The following is a 14,672-nucleotide window of genomic DNA, read 5'->3' on the forward strand; positions in this document are numbered from 1 at the left end:
GCCACATAGTCCTAAGTGTCATGAAATTTTTGGCCAAACACATCTCCATAGTTCCTATCTATCTTAATCACCAGATTTGGCTTCCTGAGTCTTTTTCCTTTCTGTCAAACTCAAAAGCACCTTAAAAGAGAAATGATATCAATACATCATGGAGATACAAATGAACATGACAGCTGCAGACCATTCCCAAACAGACCTATCAAACATGCATGAAAAGAAGAAGGATCATTGGAATCACAGCATACAATCTAGAGAGTACTTTGAAGAAGATAATATCCAGTAGCTATTAATTGTTTTTTTTTTCCGTACAATAAATTCTGTCCCAGATATTTTTCATCAACCCTCATATAACTATTAATTTTTAATATTACTATAAAACTTTTATATTATTTAAATTTTTCAGTATATATTTTTAATGTTAATAGAATTTTAAATATTTAATATATAAATATACATTAACAACAAAATTATATAATCATTGAATTTTTGTTAATAGATTTGCAGATTTTAGAAATATCCTAGAATTAGTATAAAGAAGATATGATACCTATATTGTCAAAAGATTTCCAATGAATTAGCATAAGAAGTATTTCATTGAAGTGCTATATTCTGCACAAAAAAAAAATATAAAGAAACGTAAATAAAATGAAATAAAATAGTAACCCATGGTACATAAACTTGTTGCAAAACATGATTAAAATTTTATTAAATCTTAAATTAAAAGTATTTTTATTTATGCATATTTAATTTTTAGTATATAGAACAATTTAAATTGTTTCTTTTGAATAAAAGTAAATTTAAATTAAAATCTTCAATGTTTAAATAAATTTAAGTATTGAAGATTTTAATTATAACACAGCACAAAGAAATAATCCTAGATTCCAATATACCTGGTATAACTTAATGTTATCTGTTATCAAAAATTTAGAAAATTCAAATTTTATAAATAATTTTTCAATGATACTTATAGTTTATTTCTATCACTTACCAGTTGTTTACCATCAATGAAAGAAGGTAATGATTCTAAGCTTTTTGAAAAATATGTAACAGGAATATTTCTATGCACACAGTTTTGATGACACGAATGAATTTCATCTATACAATGTCTTGGTAAATTTATATCATCAACACCTTTATCACTTGAAGTTCTATAGGCTAAAGGAGGAGGTATACAAGGAAAATTGTTGAGATCTAGTGATGAATCAGTATTATTACAAAAATCAACTGTATCTAAATTGTTTTCTGATTGAGTACAGTTTGAATATGGCGAATTGTCTAATAATTTTTCCACTGTGTCACAAGATGAATTTTGAACCACGGAATTCCCTTCCTGAAGAGAATTGTTTGATGAAGCTTTGGAATTTACTGAAGAGATACAGTGATGCTCATGCAATGCATTTGAGCAACAGAGATTTGGTTCTGATGCTGTAGTCATCATTGGCACTCTGCTGTAATTAAATATCGACAGAGGAATTCTTTGCCTGGTCAGCGATGAAACTCCAATTCTTGTAGCATTACGAGTGTGTAAGTGAGAAGTTGATGCAACTGGATTAATGACTGAATGTAATGGTAGACTTTGAAATTTAAGTGATGATGAATAATTTGCATAAGGTTCTTGATTAAAAATCTGTGATTGGTGAGAAATTGTAGGAGTAGATGAATATAATGGGGAATGAGAGTTATCTCCAAAATTCTTTTGTCTACTAACAGAAATTTCTTTCAGATTTTTTTTATTGCAGAGTGCACCAATCACATGGACATGATCATAGGGTTTCTCCAAGCATGAAGATGAAGAAATTTCTTTATCAGAAAAAGAAAGAGATGGCAATGTATTATGCATGTATTTGTGAATACATTGTTGTCTTTGATATAGTTGTTTTTCCAACAAAAGTTCTATTTCTTGAGGAGATAATTTGTTAAAACCATTTTTTGTATTGCTGTTATTTTTAATACTCTGATTTTGTTCAACAAAACTACATTGAGGTTTTACATCTGTCATTTTCACATCTTTTTTGGTAAAATTTTTAATTTTATCACTGTTGGAATCATCATCATTAACTACATTAGAACAACAAGAATTCGAACAGCAATTTCTGTTAGAAAAAGCACCAACTCTTGGTGATATAAGATTTGCTTTAACTGTAATTGCACTAAGCTGAGATGAAGAACTGTGAGTACTGTCAGTAAATGATGTATAACTTCCACCAGATAACAAGGATGATGTAGGTGTTGTTCTCTTACCATCAGTATTCCAATATCCACTTGAGGGAACACTAAGCTGATCACCTATAAACAATGACAACATATCAGTTCTTTTTCAAAATTATTGAAAGACATCATTAAAAAAATTTGTATGATCTGCAATTCAAAACTAATTTTAAAAAATTTAAATAGCTTATAATCTATTTAAATAAATAAATTAATATATATATATATATATATATATATAAAACTATTATTTTATTGCCCGATGTTATATTAATAAACCAACAAACACCTAAATAATTGGGCTAATAAATGGCTATAATTAAATAATACATACAAATGAATTTGGTATAGAGATAAGCATTAGGTGCCATCTCTTAACTAAATTAATAATTATAATTTTTAATAATTTAGAACAATCTGGAAGAAAATAACTGACCCAGGGTGGGGCTTGAACCCGCAGCCTCCACTTGCCATGCGGTGCGCTATTGGCCTTGGACGTAGGAGTCGTCTCCAGCCAGCGCTGTTAGTAACCTTGGACAGTTATATTGAAATTTAAGTACGTCTGGAAGTGATGACTGGCTTGGGGTCCGGGTGGCACTATTGGTAGTGCACCGCACTGCAAGCGGAGACTGCGGGTTCAAGCCCAGCCCAAGTCAATTATTTTCTTCCAGATTGTTCTAAATTATTTATTAAATTATTAATTTAGTTAAGAGATGGTGCCTAACGCTTACCTCTATACCAAATTCATTCGTATTTATTATTTAATTATAGCCATTTATTAGCCCAATTATTTAGGCATTTGTTGGTTTATTAATACAATTTAAAACTTAAAATTCATCTTCATTTTTTGTTTTATTTATATAATAAATATAAAATATTCTTTTGATATACTAAGCCTAAATTTTGGTTCTTTTTTTAGTAACTTCAATCACACAGGGATAAAATATTCTAGGATATTTTAGGATATAATATTCTAGGATAAAATATTCTAGGATATTTTCTTAGGATATTCACAGGGATAAAATTATTATTAAATTATGAAAATGAGCAGCAAGGAGTGTTATAGATCAAGAAAAAGAAATTTTGTTAAAAATAACTTCAAAAAACCAGTAATTCAGCCAAAAGGTTAAAGTCTACTATTGAAACATATGTTTTTGACCATAATTAGCAGTCATCATCAGGTTTTGGAATGGAACATAGAATATAGAATGTGAAATATAAATTTAAAGATATTTGAACTTGTTAAATTCAAGCATAAGCAGAAAAATTTTGTTAAGATATCAGTTAGCTTGAATAATCTTGAAATCTTAATCAATGCTTCAAAGTGAGTAAAATTAAATTTGAAAGTTTTAATATATTCTAAAATAAACTATGCATATTCTTATCTTATTTAAATACTTTTTATTTCATGTCTGTTTAATAAAAGAAAACAACAACATTCACTGCAAAATATAATTTTCTGGTATTTTTCTTAAATAATAATATTTATTTATTTTAAAATTATCTAACAATATCTATTTAGTTGAAAAAACTTATTTAATTCTGTAACTATACTGAATATTTGAAGTTATATATAACAAAATTATGATTTAAATTAATAATATCTGAATTACTTAATCATACAAATTTATAATGTTTAGTATTCAATATATACTAATGATGATAAATTTCCAAATATTACATACCCATGCCTGATTCAACTGAAGATGAATGTTCACTACGTTCACTACATTGTGATCCATTATCTTTATTTTCCATTCCAAGTTGTCTATTTTTTACAGATGTTACATTTAAATTATGAGATATAAGTGGAGTTAAATTTTCAATTTCTATATCATCTAAAATATAAATGATTGATATTATTATTATTCAAACTGTAACAATGCATAATGTATAAAGAAATAAATAATAACTAATATTTTGAAAGATTGTATATTTTTTTAAATACAGTCAAACCTGTTTTTATGTGGTGGATAGGGACCGCATAAAAAAAACGCATAAAAAAAATCGCACGAAACTTCACGAGTGGCTATAAAAAATAGTTTTCGCAACACAATTAAAAAAATATTTTTTTATGCAGTCAATAGGGACCGCATAAAAAAAGTCTCACATAGAAAATAACTCAAGACCGTACAAAATAGAATTTATTGACAACAGATGTCAGCACTTGACTGCATCGTCTCGTCTATTGTCTGTTTTACATATTTTTGTCCAGGTGCTGTTTTTTTGACTTAAAAAATAAATTATTTCATTTTTTGCATATTCATGCAATAATATTACTATAATAAGTTCATTTATGCTATAATAAGTCAACGTGAGACATGACAAATCGCACGAGACTAGTCGCCAACTATACCGCACAAATAAAAAATCGCACAAAAAAAACCGCACAAATTAAAAATTCGCATAAAAAAATCGCACAAAAAAAGACCGCATAAAAACAGGTTTGACTGTATTTAATTCATTAATTTCAAACTTTCAAATTTGATATTTTTGGAACATAGTTTCCTTTATAAATTATTTTTTATGTAAGAAAATTTAAAAAACAATTACCTTCACTTTCATCAAAACTTTGAATTCGATCAGAAACAATTCCTGATGTAGTATTAGATGATGTGCTACTGATAACTGAAACCCTTTGTTCGTTACTATTATTGGTAGTATTCATTTTTTTCAATCGAGAAACAGAACACTGTAATGTAGACTGATCTTGATGTTCTCTCTGTCGTTTTTCCCAAGCCATATCAAGACTATCACTATATATATAAGATTCCCTATATGGTTTATGCCCTGTAAAAAGGAAATGGAAAAATTCAAACCATTCATTTTAACATTCTATATATACATAATAAATATATTGAAAACTTTTAAATTTTATTTTATTATATTTTATTATATTTTAAAGAAATCTTGCATACTTTACATGATTTTTAGAGTGATAATTTAAATTTTAATGTTGAAATTGGAAATTTCAACATTAAAATGATAAAATATGCAATCAAATAGATTACTTTTTCACTCAATAAAATAATTAGCATTAGAGATATATTATTTTTAAATTAGAAATATTAATTAATTGCAATTACATAATTAAACATAATATCTTACTGTTGATTTATCATCAGTAACATTAACATGATAAATTCATTATTCATTTAAAAAATTTAAAAGACTGAAAAATAACAGTAAATGTATAGAATTTAGAAATAATGTTTATGGTTTATAAACAAAGAACTCTGTTAATGTTTAAATACATTATTAGTTTAAAATTATTTACTAGGACAAGCTAGTATAGTGTGATTTATCTAAATCCAGGTGCATAGTAATTTGATTAAATTAGTAATATGTTATAGATTCTCCATTAACTCATTTCTATCACAGTTTTTTAAAATTGTGTATTAGATTATTTTTGACTAAAGATCAAAACAGCTAGCATGACTTACAAGCATTAATTTCAAAATATATCTTGGAACAAAATATGTTAGTAATAGGTTCATCTTTTAAAATATTAGTAAGGTTACACTAACTATACATTTCCTAATTTTAAATGAACTGAAAGTGAAAGATCAATTAATTTACTCTGTATTAAAATTAATATATGACTATTTTTCTGCTTTGTTTACATTGAAAAAATATTTTTTATTTGCATAAATTGAATGAAATTCCAACATTTACAAATTATAAAATTTTGAATTTTTAAATGTTCAAATAATTTTGCTTATACAATTAATCGTAAAGACATTGTACTTGAGTATATACAAAATCTTCTTAGTTCACACTATTTATTATTATATTTACTATCAAAATGACTTTAACTATCAAGAATTAGACTTCTTCATATAAAATTTGTTTTATTATGTACTTTGATATGACAAGTCTATTAACCTAAATTTTGAAAAAGAGAAGTGACCATAATTAATTTCTTGTCTTTCAGGTAAGCATCATAATTCTATTTTATCTCAAATAAAAGACTATTGATCAGATTAACTAGTTATCACAAATAAAGTATATATCTTGCAGATATATATTTATTTATTTACATATTTAGGTTTATTAGATTTATCTTAATCACATAAAAATATAACTAAGTAATTTTTCTTCAGATTTACAGATCTAAAAACTAGAAAAAAAGCATTATGTCAACAAATGATAATCTATGATTATAAATAAAATTATAATATACAAATGTTATATTTAAATTTATTGATTTTATATTATGAAAAAAATTAGTGCATACCTTCTAATTCTAATTGTTTTAATTCTTGTACACGGGTTTGTGTAACCATATGAAATTGGTGAGTCATCCTACATAACCATAGTAAGCTTTTAGCTAAGTCTTCAGAACTAGCGTAATAAGTAAATTTCCGTTCTTCTGGACAACCAACTGAACGAATCTCAAACTTTTTCTTCTGTAAAAAAAATTATATTTCTATTTTTTAGAAAATATGTTATCTTTAAAACAACAATGCTGAATTAGTTACTTTAAAAAATTGTTAATTTAATTATTAATGAAATTTTTCAAAATAAAAAGTCTTAATGTAAAAAAACATACTCACATCCAAAACCAATCACCAGTGTGAAAACTTCCAAAAAAGCAAACGTTTTTGATTCCCCTCCTGGGATCTTTGTCAGGCTTAATTAGTTTTTTCTGTTGGAACTGCATTCGAAGGTTTTTTAAAAATTTAGAATGTGCCCTGCTTCCAAAAATTTTTAAGATGGAAGGAATTCATGAGCTGTTTTTAATAATTTTCGACCAATGGGGACACGTTGAGTGTATGTTATAATAAAATTATCCCATACTTATGATTATATTAATTATGTCATGCTTCGTCTTCCAATAAGCACTGCCATGTGGTAGAGAGATTCATTTCTTCTTTAAAATGAAAATTTTTGGAAGTTTTCACACTGGTGATTGGTTTTGGGTGTGAGTATTGTTTTTAAACAAACCGGTGTGGTGAGAGAATACATTAATGTAAAATTCAATATTACTAAAAATACTGACTAATTAAAATAAAATTTAAGCAGTATTATATATAAAAGTTAGTATGTCACTGTTCAATATTCAATAATCAATGTTGACTAGTTAAAATACAAATTTATTCAAAAATCCATTTTGATTCAGATTTCTTGCCTAATTATCTTTATTAATAATTATTAACTATAATTTTAATAGATAATTATGAATTGGATCCTATTATATTAATATAGTAAAAGATTTTCTATATTTTTTTACTCCGGGCTTAATTTGCAAAATTAAAATTCATTATTAAATTTTTATCAATAATTATATTCAAACATACATTATGTAGCTTTTAGCAACACAACCATAGGATATTCTTTGAAAAAATGAAAAATCTCACAGATGAAGACAACCAATTTCTTGTCAGTTTGAGGATCTCTAATGAAATTTGTTTTTAGTTATGTAGTTTTATGAATAAACAAAATTTTAAATATTAATCCACAGGAAATCCTTGGAATTACATGAGAAACCATTTCACTGTGAGAAAATAACTGTTTGATGTGCAATGTAATGTTACAAAATTTTGGTCCTGTATTTTTTCAAGACAATAATGGGAAAAAGGGAAATGTAATGACTATGACATCAGCAAAATGTGCAAATGATCAAAACTTTTCTAACAAATAAAATGGCATGTTAGTCTCAGATTACCTGGTTTCAACAGGATACTGTTCATATTATCACAATCTCTATGACTGCCTTACAGTAGCCTTTCCCAAATCAAATCATATCTAATAGAGACAACATTAACATTATGAATGTTAATGTTGTCTCTATGTTAATCATAATGGCTTGAACAATCCTCTGATCTATCAGCATATATCTTCTTTTTATGGGGATATTTGAAGAGTGTAGAATATGAAAATCATCCACAAAACATTGAAACTAGTGATGTAATGAATATTCAGTTACTACCTGGTATTTGGCCTATTTTTCGCTATTTGGCCAAATACTGAATATTTAAATCACTATTCGTCCGAATATTTAATTGCTATTCGGCCGAATACTGAATACCTAAAAACAGGAATAAGAAATAACAAAAACACAGTAAATTAATCATTTTGGTAACTTTTATTAATGCTGAACATTAAATTATCATTATTAAGGTTAGTAAGAAATAGCATCTAACTCTAGTAATAAATTATTTCGTAATTAAATAATATTATAGCCTTTATCTAGCCCGATATCTTATGGCATTGATGGCGTGTAGGTTAGAATGTATTGGACATTAATGTTATTGTTTCGTTAATTATGTTATATTCATATTCACATATATTTTAATATTTTTTATGATATATTAAAATGATTTACGAAAAGTTTTATTGAAACTTATCGTATTTAATGAAAGAATTATTTATCTGTTTCTAGAAGATGAGTGACTAATATATAATTTATTTTATTGTGAGATCTGGAATTCCATCAGACTCAAAATTGTAATAATTTTTCCTATTGTAAACATCCTTGATAGAAAAAAATTCCTAGCCGAGAAAATATGCGTCCCTGGCTGTATAACTGTCAACTATCCATTGTTCTTAAGCTGTATACAGATCATCTTGCAACTTAAGTTTATAGTTAACGTCCGAATTCGTCATATATTTTTGGTCCCGGGAACACCTATGACCCAAATCACCATCAACCATCGATCACGTGACCAATTTTTCCAGCCTAAAGCTATAAAAGCCACTTCTTCCCCCCCTCAGGGGAGTTTCTTATCATCTGCCGGACCAACGCCATTGCAGGTCGTCACTGCTCTGGACTTAAGTTCCAGCGTCACCGCGCTCAGTCGTGACTTTATAAAAGTGTGCCATTCCCGGATACCTATATACACTTCTTGGATATCAAAGGGCTAACTCGATAAGGAAACTAATAATGAGGTATGAACTGAACCTGTAAGCTCTCTCTCGAACCCTACGTGAATTAGGGAAATTAGTTAATTTTTGTAATTGTGTCCTTTGTTTAATTCCAATAAATCTTGTTTTAATTGTTAAATGGTGTCCTCTTTGACTCGAATATCGCTTTCGCCTTATCATCGACCCTATCTCACCTCCCATCCACTTGCCCGACAAGAAGAGTCCCGACGCTCGGAACCGAAATCGTAAACTTAGCCATCTTGACAAGTGAAAGGTCAACAACCTGTTGCCGGAAAGGGGAGATACGACTTCCTCCTACCTCCCTCGATCTCACATTATATATAAAGCAAAGAATGAGCATTTCTCATTATACACAAAAGATAACATTTGAAATCATGTTAATTTTAAAAATATTGACAAAAACAATAGCAACAAAATATCACAAATACAAATAATATATTTGAACTGTTCCACAACTGAGGAGAAACTAGATCATATGTCTCCACTAAAGTATATCCTTAGGGTACTATTCAGTCTATAAATACGTAGTAAAAACAAAATTTTAGTGCTTAATTAAAGAGTTAAAAAGATCGATTGCAAATAAAATAACTTATAAGTTATAACTTATATCTAAATACCAACAATTGCTGAATCATATCAGGCTATTTACCGCTATTACAAAAATTATACACCAATTTGGCACTAGAGGTAGACGTTAGACTCCATCTCATATTAACTTTAATAATTATAATTTAATTAATTAATTTAAATAATTTAGACCTACTGGAAGAAAAAATTGTAGTGACAGCAAGTCAATAGAGAGCAGGGTGCGCGATCCTTGCCATAATGCGGTTTGCGTGCCAATTTTTTCGTATGTGCGTTAATCAAGCTGAATAGTTTGGCTAAATATTTGGCCACTCGGCCATGCTCTTGGCCGAATATTCGGTATTCAGCCTGAGCCAAATATACTATTCATTACATCACTAATTGAAATTCTTAAGGCAAAAATTCACCAGTTAATCAACATACTTAAGAATAGCTTGGCACTGTTCTATGCATGACATACATCAAAGATGCAAAGAGGTTTTTCCAATGTCGATATATAGAATTAATCTTCTGAAAGATTTTCTTCATTAATAAGAAGAATTCAGAAAGAGTGCCTACATAAATCAATTAGGGTTATAAAAACAAGAAATACAGAACTTTAAAGGAAAATGAACCAAGAAGATCCTGAAAGGTTGAAAGAAATAAACAGAAGAATTATAAAACTAACAGACCAGGTATATCACAGTCTAAAAAGAAAATATTTGAAAAAATGAAGTAGATCTTGAAGAAACAAGTTCCAGAAGAAAAGTAAAGCAACACCATTTATTCTTTGAGATCAAATTGAAATACCAAAAGAGGTAGAAAAGAGTGCTAAGCCTCGATGCTATAAGGGGATAAGAATAGAGAGTTTACCAGTAGAGTACCATGCCAACAGTAATGAATGGATAACTTGTGAAATTTTTCAGAAGCGGCTTACGAGTTGAGATGTAGAATTACAACATAAGCAAAGGAAAGTTTTGTTGCTTCTCAATAATTGTGCTGCAAACCCTCATTTAGATAATTACAAAAATATACGGCTGGAATTTCTTCCTCCTAATACAACATTGTTAGTGCAACCAATGGACATGGAGTAATAAAAAATTTGGTTAATGTTATCTTAGGTAGCCAAGATGGCGGACCTTCCGGTAATCTTGATCCAGGTTACTTAGTGACGTCAAGATGGAGGGAGCTGCAAACTATCGCGTTGTGTTACGCAAATTAATAGTAACAACGCATTTCGTGTAAAGGTATCGGCGGAAAGTAGTAACAGGTGTGATAATTGTGTTGATTTGAGTTATTTTTGATTTTAGACGTAATTTTTTTTTTCTTTTCTTTTCTCTTTTCGAAGTTTTTCGTTTAATATTAATTGGTTAGTTATGAGTTCTTTTGATATTTCTTCCCAAGAGTTTTGGGCAGTGTGCACCACCCATAATTTCTATCAAGTGCTCGAATCGAAATTTTCCGAATTAGGTATGGACCCTAGAATCGATAAAGGTTTTAAAAATTTGTGGTGAGTCTAGGATTACAGCATATTGAGGAAGTGTGTAAGAATTGTTTGAATTCGTGCAAAATTTTTTATCAACATGACCGAGATTCGTGTGTGATGAGATGCAAAAAATGTCGAATAGTTCCGCATTCGAAGGAATCTTTAAAGGTAAATGTGGAAAAATATCATGGAGTAGAATCTTTTCTTTTATATGGCATTACATTGCATTGGAATGCTCTTTGACCACCTCGGGTATTGCTGTGGGCATTTCAAATAAGGCTGCTGTCGACTGGTCCAACCATATACATTTTATTATGCTAGTTGCTCTGCACAATATGACGTCGTTTAAAATTGGAGGTCCAAAGAAAACCGTCAAAATCGACGAGACTGTCATATGTAAACGAAAATATGAAAAAGGCCACAAACTAAAAAGTACGAAATGGGTTGTAGGGGAAATATGTCGAGAAGACAAGAGTTGTTTTATCTGTCAAGTAAACGATTGTTCCGAAATCACGCTAAATTCGATTATATCGAAATTTGTCAATTCAGGAAGCTTGGTCTTAACTGACGAATGGAAAGGTTACAACAACATAGACGATTTAGAAGGTGTCGAAATAGAGCACAAGACAGTCAATCACTCTGAGAATTTCGTTGACCCCAGAACAGGAGACCATACGCAAAATATAGAAAGGCTATGGGGGTATTTAAAAAACAAAAAAATCTACCAAAGCATTACACCGAGGATCTGTCAGACTCGTACATGTATTCCTTTATGTATAAAAAGTTTTGTGGTTGGACTTCAAAAAAACCTGGGGAAAAGTTCTACACACTTGTGAACCTTTTAAGTAAGATATATCCCGGTTCAGAACGAATTCCTTTGTGGAAAGAACCCGAGGCAGTCCCTGCAGCCCCAGTTTCTAATATTAAGAAAAAAGTAAAAAAGGTGGTCGAAGAAAAGGTGAAGAAAAGAGAGGAATGCAATATTACTGATGATAATAACGATAAAAGTAGGAACAAGGGCGGAAAAAAGAAGAACAGAAAGACAAGTAGTCAAACGGTATCAATTCCTGTCCAAACCAAGCGTCGGAAAAAAAAACAGCAGCATGCACAATGACGTAAATAATAACATTATATTTATTGTTTATTTTTTTATTTATTTTTTTAATACTTCGAAATAGTAATTATTTTAACAAAATCCTTAAATTCTAAAATCGGGATTTAGTATTTAATAAATCGTGGAGCATATCACGTGATCATATCTGCTTCATCGTAAATCGCAGTCAAGATGGCCGCCATCTTGGCTACCTAGGATAACATTAACCAAAAATTTTAAAATGTTGTATCAAGGAAAATTAGTTAATTACATACTAGAATCCATTGATGAAAATCTATTGACAAGTTCATCAACAGCCAGAGAAATCAGCACAAAAATTTCCATTTTGCAAGCCATACAGTTTGTCGCTGACAGTTGGCAAGCTGTAAAAAGCAGCACAATACTAAACTGCTTTGCAGTTAAAACCTTTGGATGTTCCTGAAATTTTGAGCAGAGGAAAATGAAGGCATACTGCAAGTTCCTATCATCAATAGATGACAATTTATCATGTTACAACAAAAATGAAAACTTTGAGGATGCAATTGTTGATGTCATTAAATCCAAACATCAAAAATTTGACAAAGAAAGTGATGATGAAGATGATGATCCACCTGTGCTTTTGACAAATCATGAGGCAAAAAATTTATAGTCAGATTACAGCACTATTTTATGCAAAAAGGTAATGAAGGAAGCCCCACATCTGCACTGAATATATGTGCTGATTTTGTAGAACTGCAAAATTTCAGAAGCAAAAGACAGACTACACCTGATGCATTTTTTCAGGATTAAAATTTGAAATTGTAAAATTTATTACATGTGGTATGTGTTACTTTTTCTGTATAATTTATAGTACAAATTTTTTCTGTATTTTACTTTAATAAAGCGTTAAAATAGATACAGTAGCTGATTATTATTTTTTTACTTACTTATTTATTTATTTTATTTTAGAATTTATTATTAGTTCATTTAATCAGAGCAGCCACTTAATTGGATTAGTCCCAACGTGTCCCAATTAAACGGAATCGACTGTATTTATTTGTATTTTGTTAACCTTGTATATCTAAGTTTATTTTTATTTATTGTTAACCTTATCTTTTTCATAAATTATTTATTTAACTCGTTTCATTTTAAATTTTTGTTCAAAATTCTTCAAAGGTTAAAATTTAAATGGAATGTTCTATTTGTAGAACAGTTTCTAAAAATGGTTTTAAGAAATAGGAGTAGGCTGAAAACATTTGTAATTAAAAATTTTCTCTCAGTAAATGTATAGATGTGGTCATAAATTTGTAAGAGGATATTGTCTATTAAATCTGTTTGCAAGGCTCCTGAAATCATATTGATTAGTTTTATTTCTAATAATTTTGAAATTCCTAATATATTTAGGCTTATGTCTTTATGATAATTATTTGATGATTATATATTCATTTTTAAAAAATTAAAATTAAAACTGTTTATATGTAAATCTTTGAAGGTAATAGGAATATGTTGGTAAATGGTAATGAGTTCTGGAATACAGTTGCACTATGATTAAACTTGGAGAATGCCATGTTGATGAGGGGGTCAACCAAAACACATCCATGGAAGAATTCAGCAAACAAATGAAAAATTTGCTTGATAAAAATGATTTGGTCATTTGTGTTTGTAAACTAATAGTAAATTTAAAATATCTTTGAAAAAAATCTATAAAATTATTTGAAATTTACTTACTTCAAAATAAAGTTTAGCAATATCAGGCCATAAAAATGTTGATAGTTTGCTCTTCAATCCTACATTATTTTCCTGGAATTCAAAATTATTTTTATATAATAAAACACTCATTTTTCTTATAAATCCATTAATATATAAAAAATAAAAAAATATTATTATTCAAATGTCATAAATTACAAAATCTTAATTATTGGGTGTAGCTAAAGTTAAAGTTGCTTTCAAGTAACATATACAGGGTGTTTCAAAATGAATATTGGAGTTTTAAGGCTTTGTAGTATTTATTACATTTAAGTTACAATTATAAATAATACATCAAATGAAAGAGCAGCTCAAACAGTTTTTCCTACAAGTGTTCAACATGAGCACCATTCATCACATGGTACACATCCAGTCGGTAGGCGAGTTCTTCCCAAACCTTGATCAGTGTGTCTGGAATAATTGTTGCAACAACTATCTTTCAAAACCTTTTATTTCCAGTAAAAATAATAATATTTACTTGCTTGAACAAACGTTTTCATATTTCTATCGAGAACTGCTTTGGGTTCAATAATATTCTGTGATGTGTGAAGTGCGATAGGAATACACAGACACGTGAATTCAATTAAAACAAATTTAATTTCGCGATAAACAATATATACAGATGAGTTCTTTTGGATTCCCTCGGTCCAATTTCTCTTACTGTCCGTTAGTAACAATAACCCAAGTAGCTTACCTCCTTGGAAACTA

General features: G+C 28.8%; 1 protein-coding gene across 3 annotated transcripts in view; it reads right to left on the reverse strand.

Annotated features, from left to right (window-relative positions):
* Positions 1–14,672, reverse strand: part of LOC136977567 (protein expanded-like) — a 75,354-nt gene that overhangs the window by 9,138 nt on the left and 51,544 nt on the right. For 2 of the 3 annotated variants that reach the window (XM_067273063.1, XM_067273072.1), the window contains exons 8-12: positions 13,947–14,018; positions 6,446–6,617; positions 4,762–4,998; positions 3,894–4,046; positions 989–2,286 (exon numbers count right to left, since the gene is read on the reverse strand). In XM_067273063.1, the coding sequence (XP_067129164.1) occupies positions 989–2,286; positions 3,894–4,046; positions 4,762–4,998; positions 6,446–6,617; positions 13,947–14,018 (1,932 nt within the window). Of the gene's footprint in view, positions 1–547; positions 610–988; positions 2,287–3,893; positions 4,047–4,761; positions 4,999–6,445; positions 6,618–13,946; positions 14,019–14,672 lie in introns of all 3 variants that reach the window. The other variant, XM_067273081.1, reaches the window with a different exon arrangement.

The sequence above is a fragment of the Centruroides vittatus genome, unplaced genomic scaffold (assembly GCF_030686945.1).
Source record: "Centruroides vittatus isolate TY-2023 unplaced genomic scaffold, ASM3068694v2 contig_1114, whole genome shotgun sequence".
Taxonomy (NCBI): Eukaryota; Metazoa; Arthropoda; class Arachnida; order Scorpiones; family Buthidae; genus Centruroides; species Centruroides vittatus.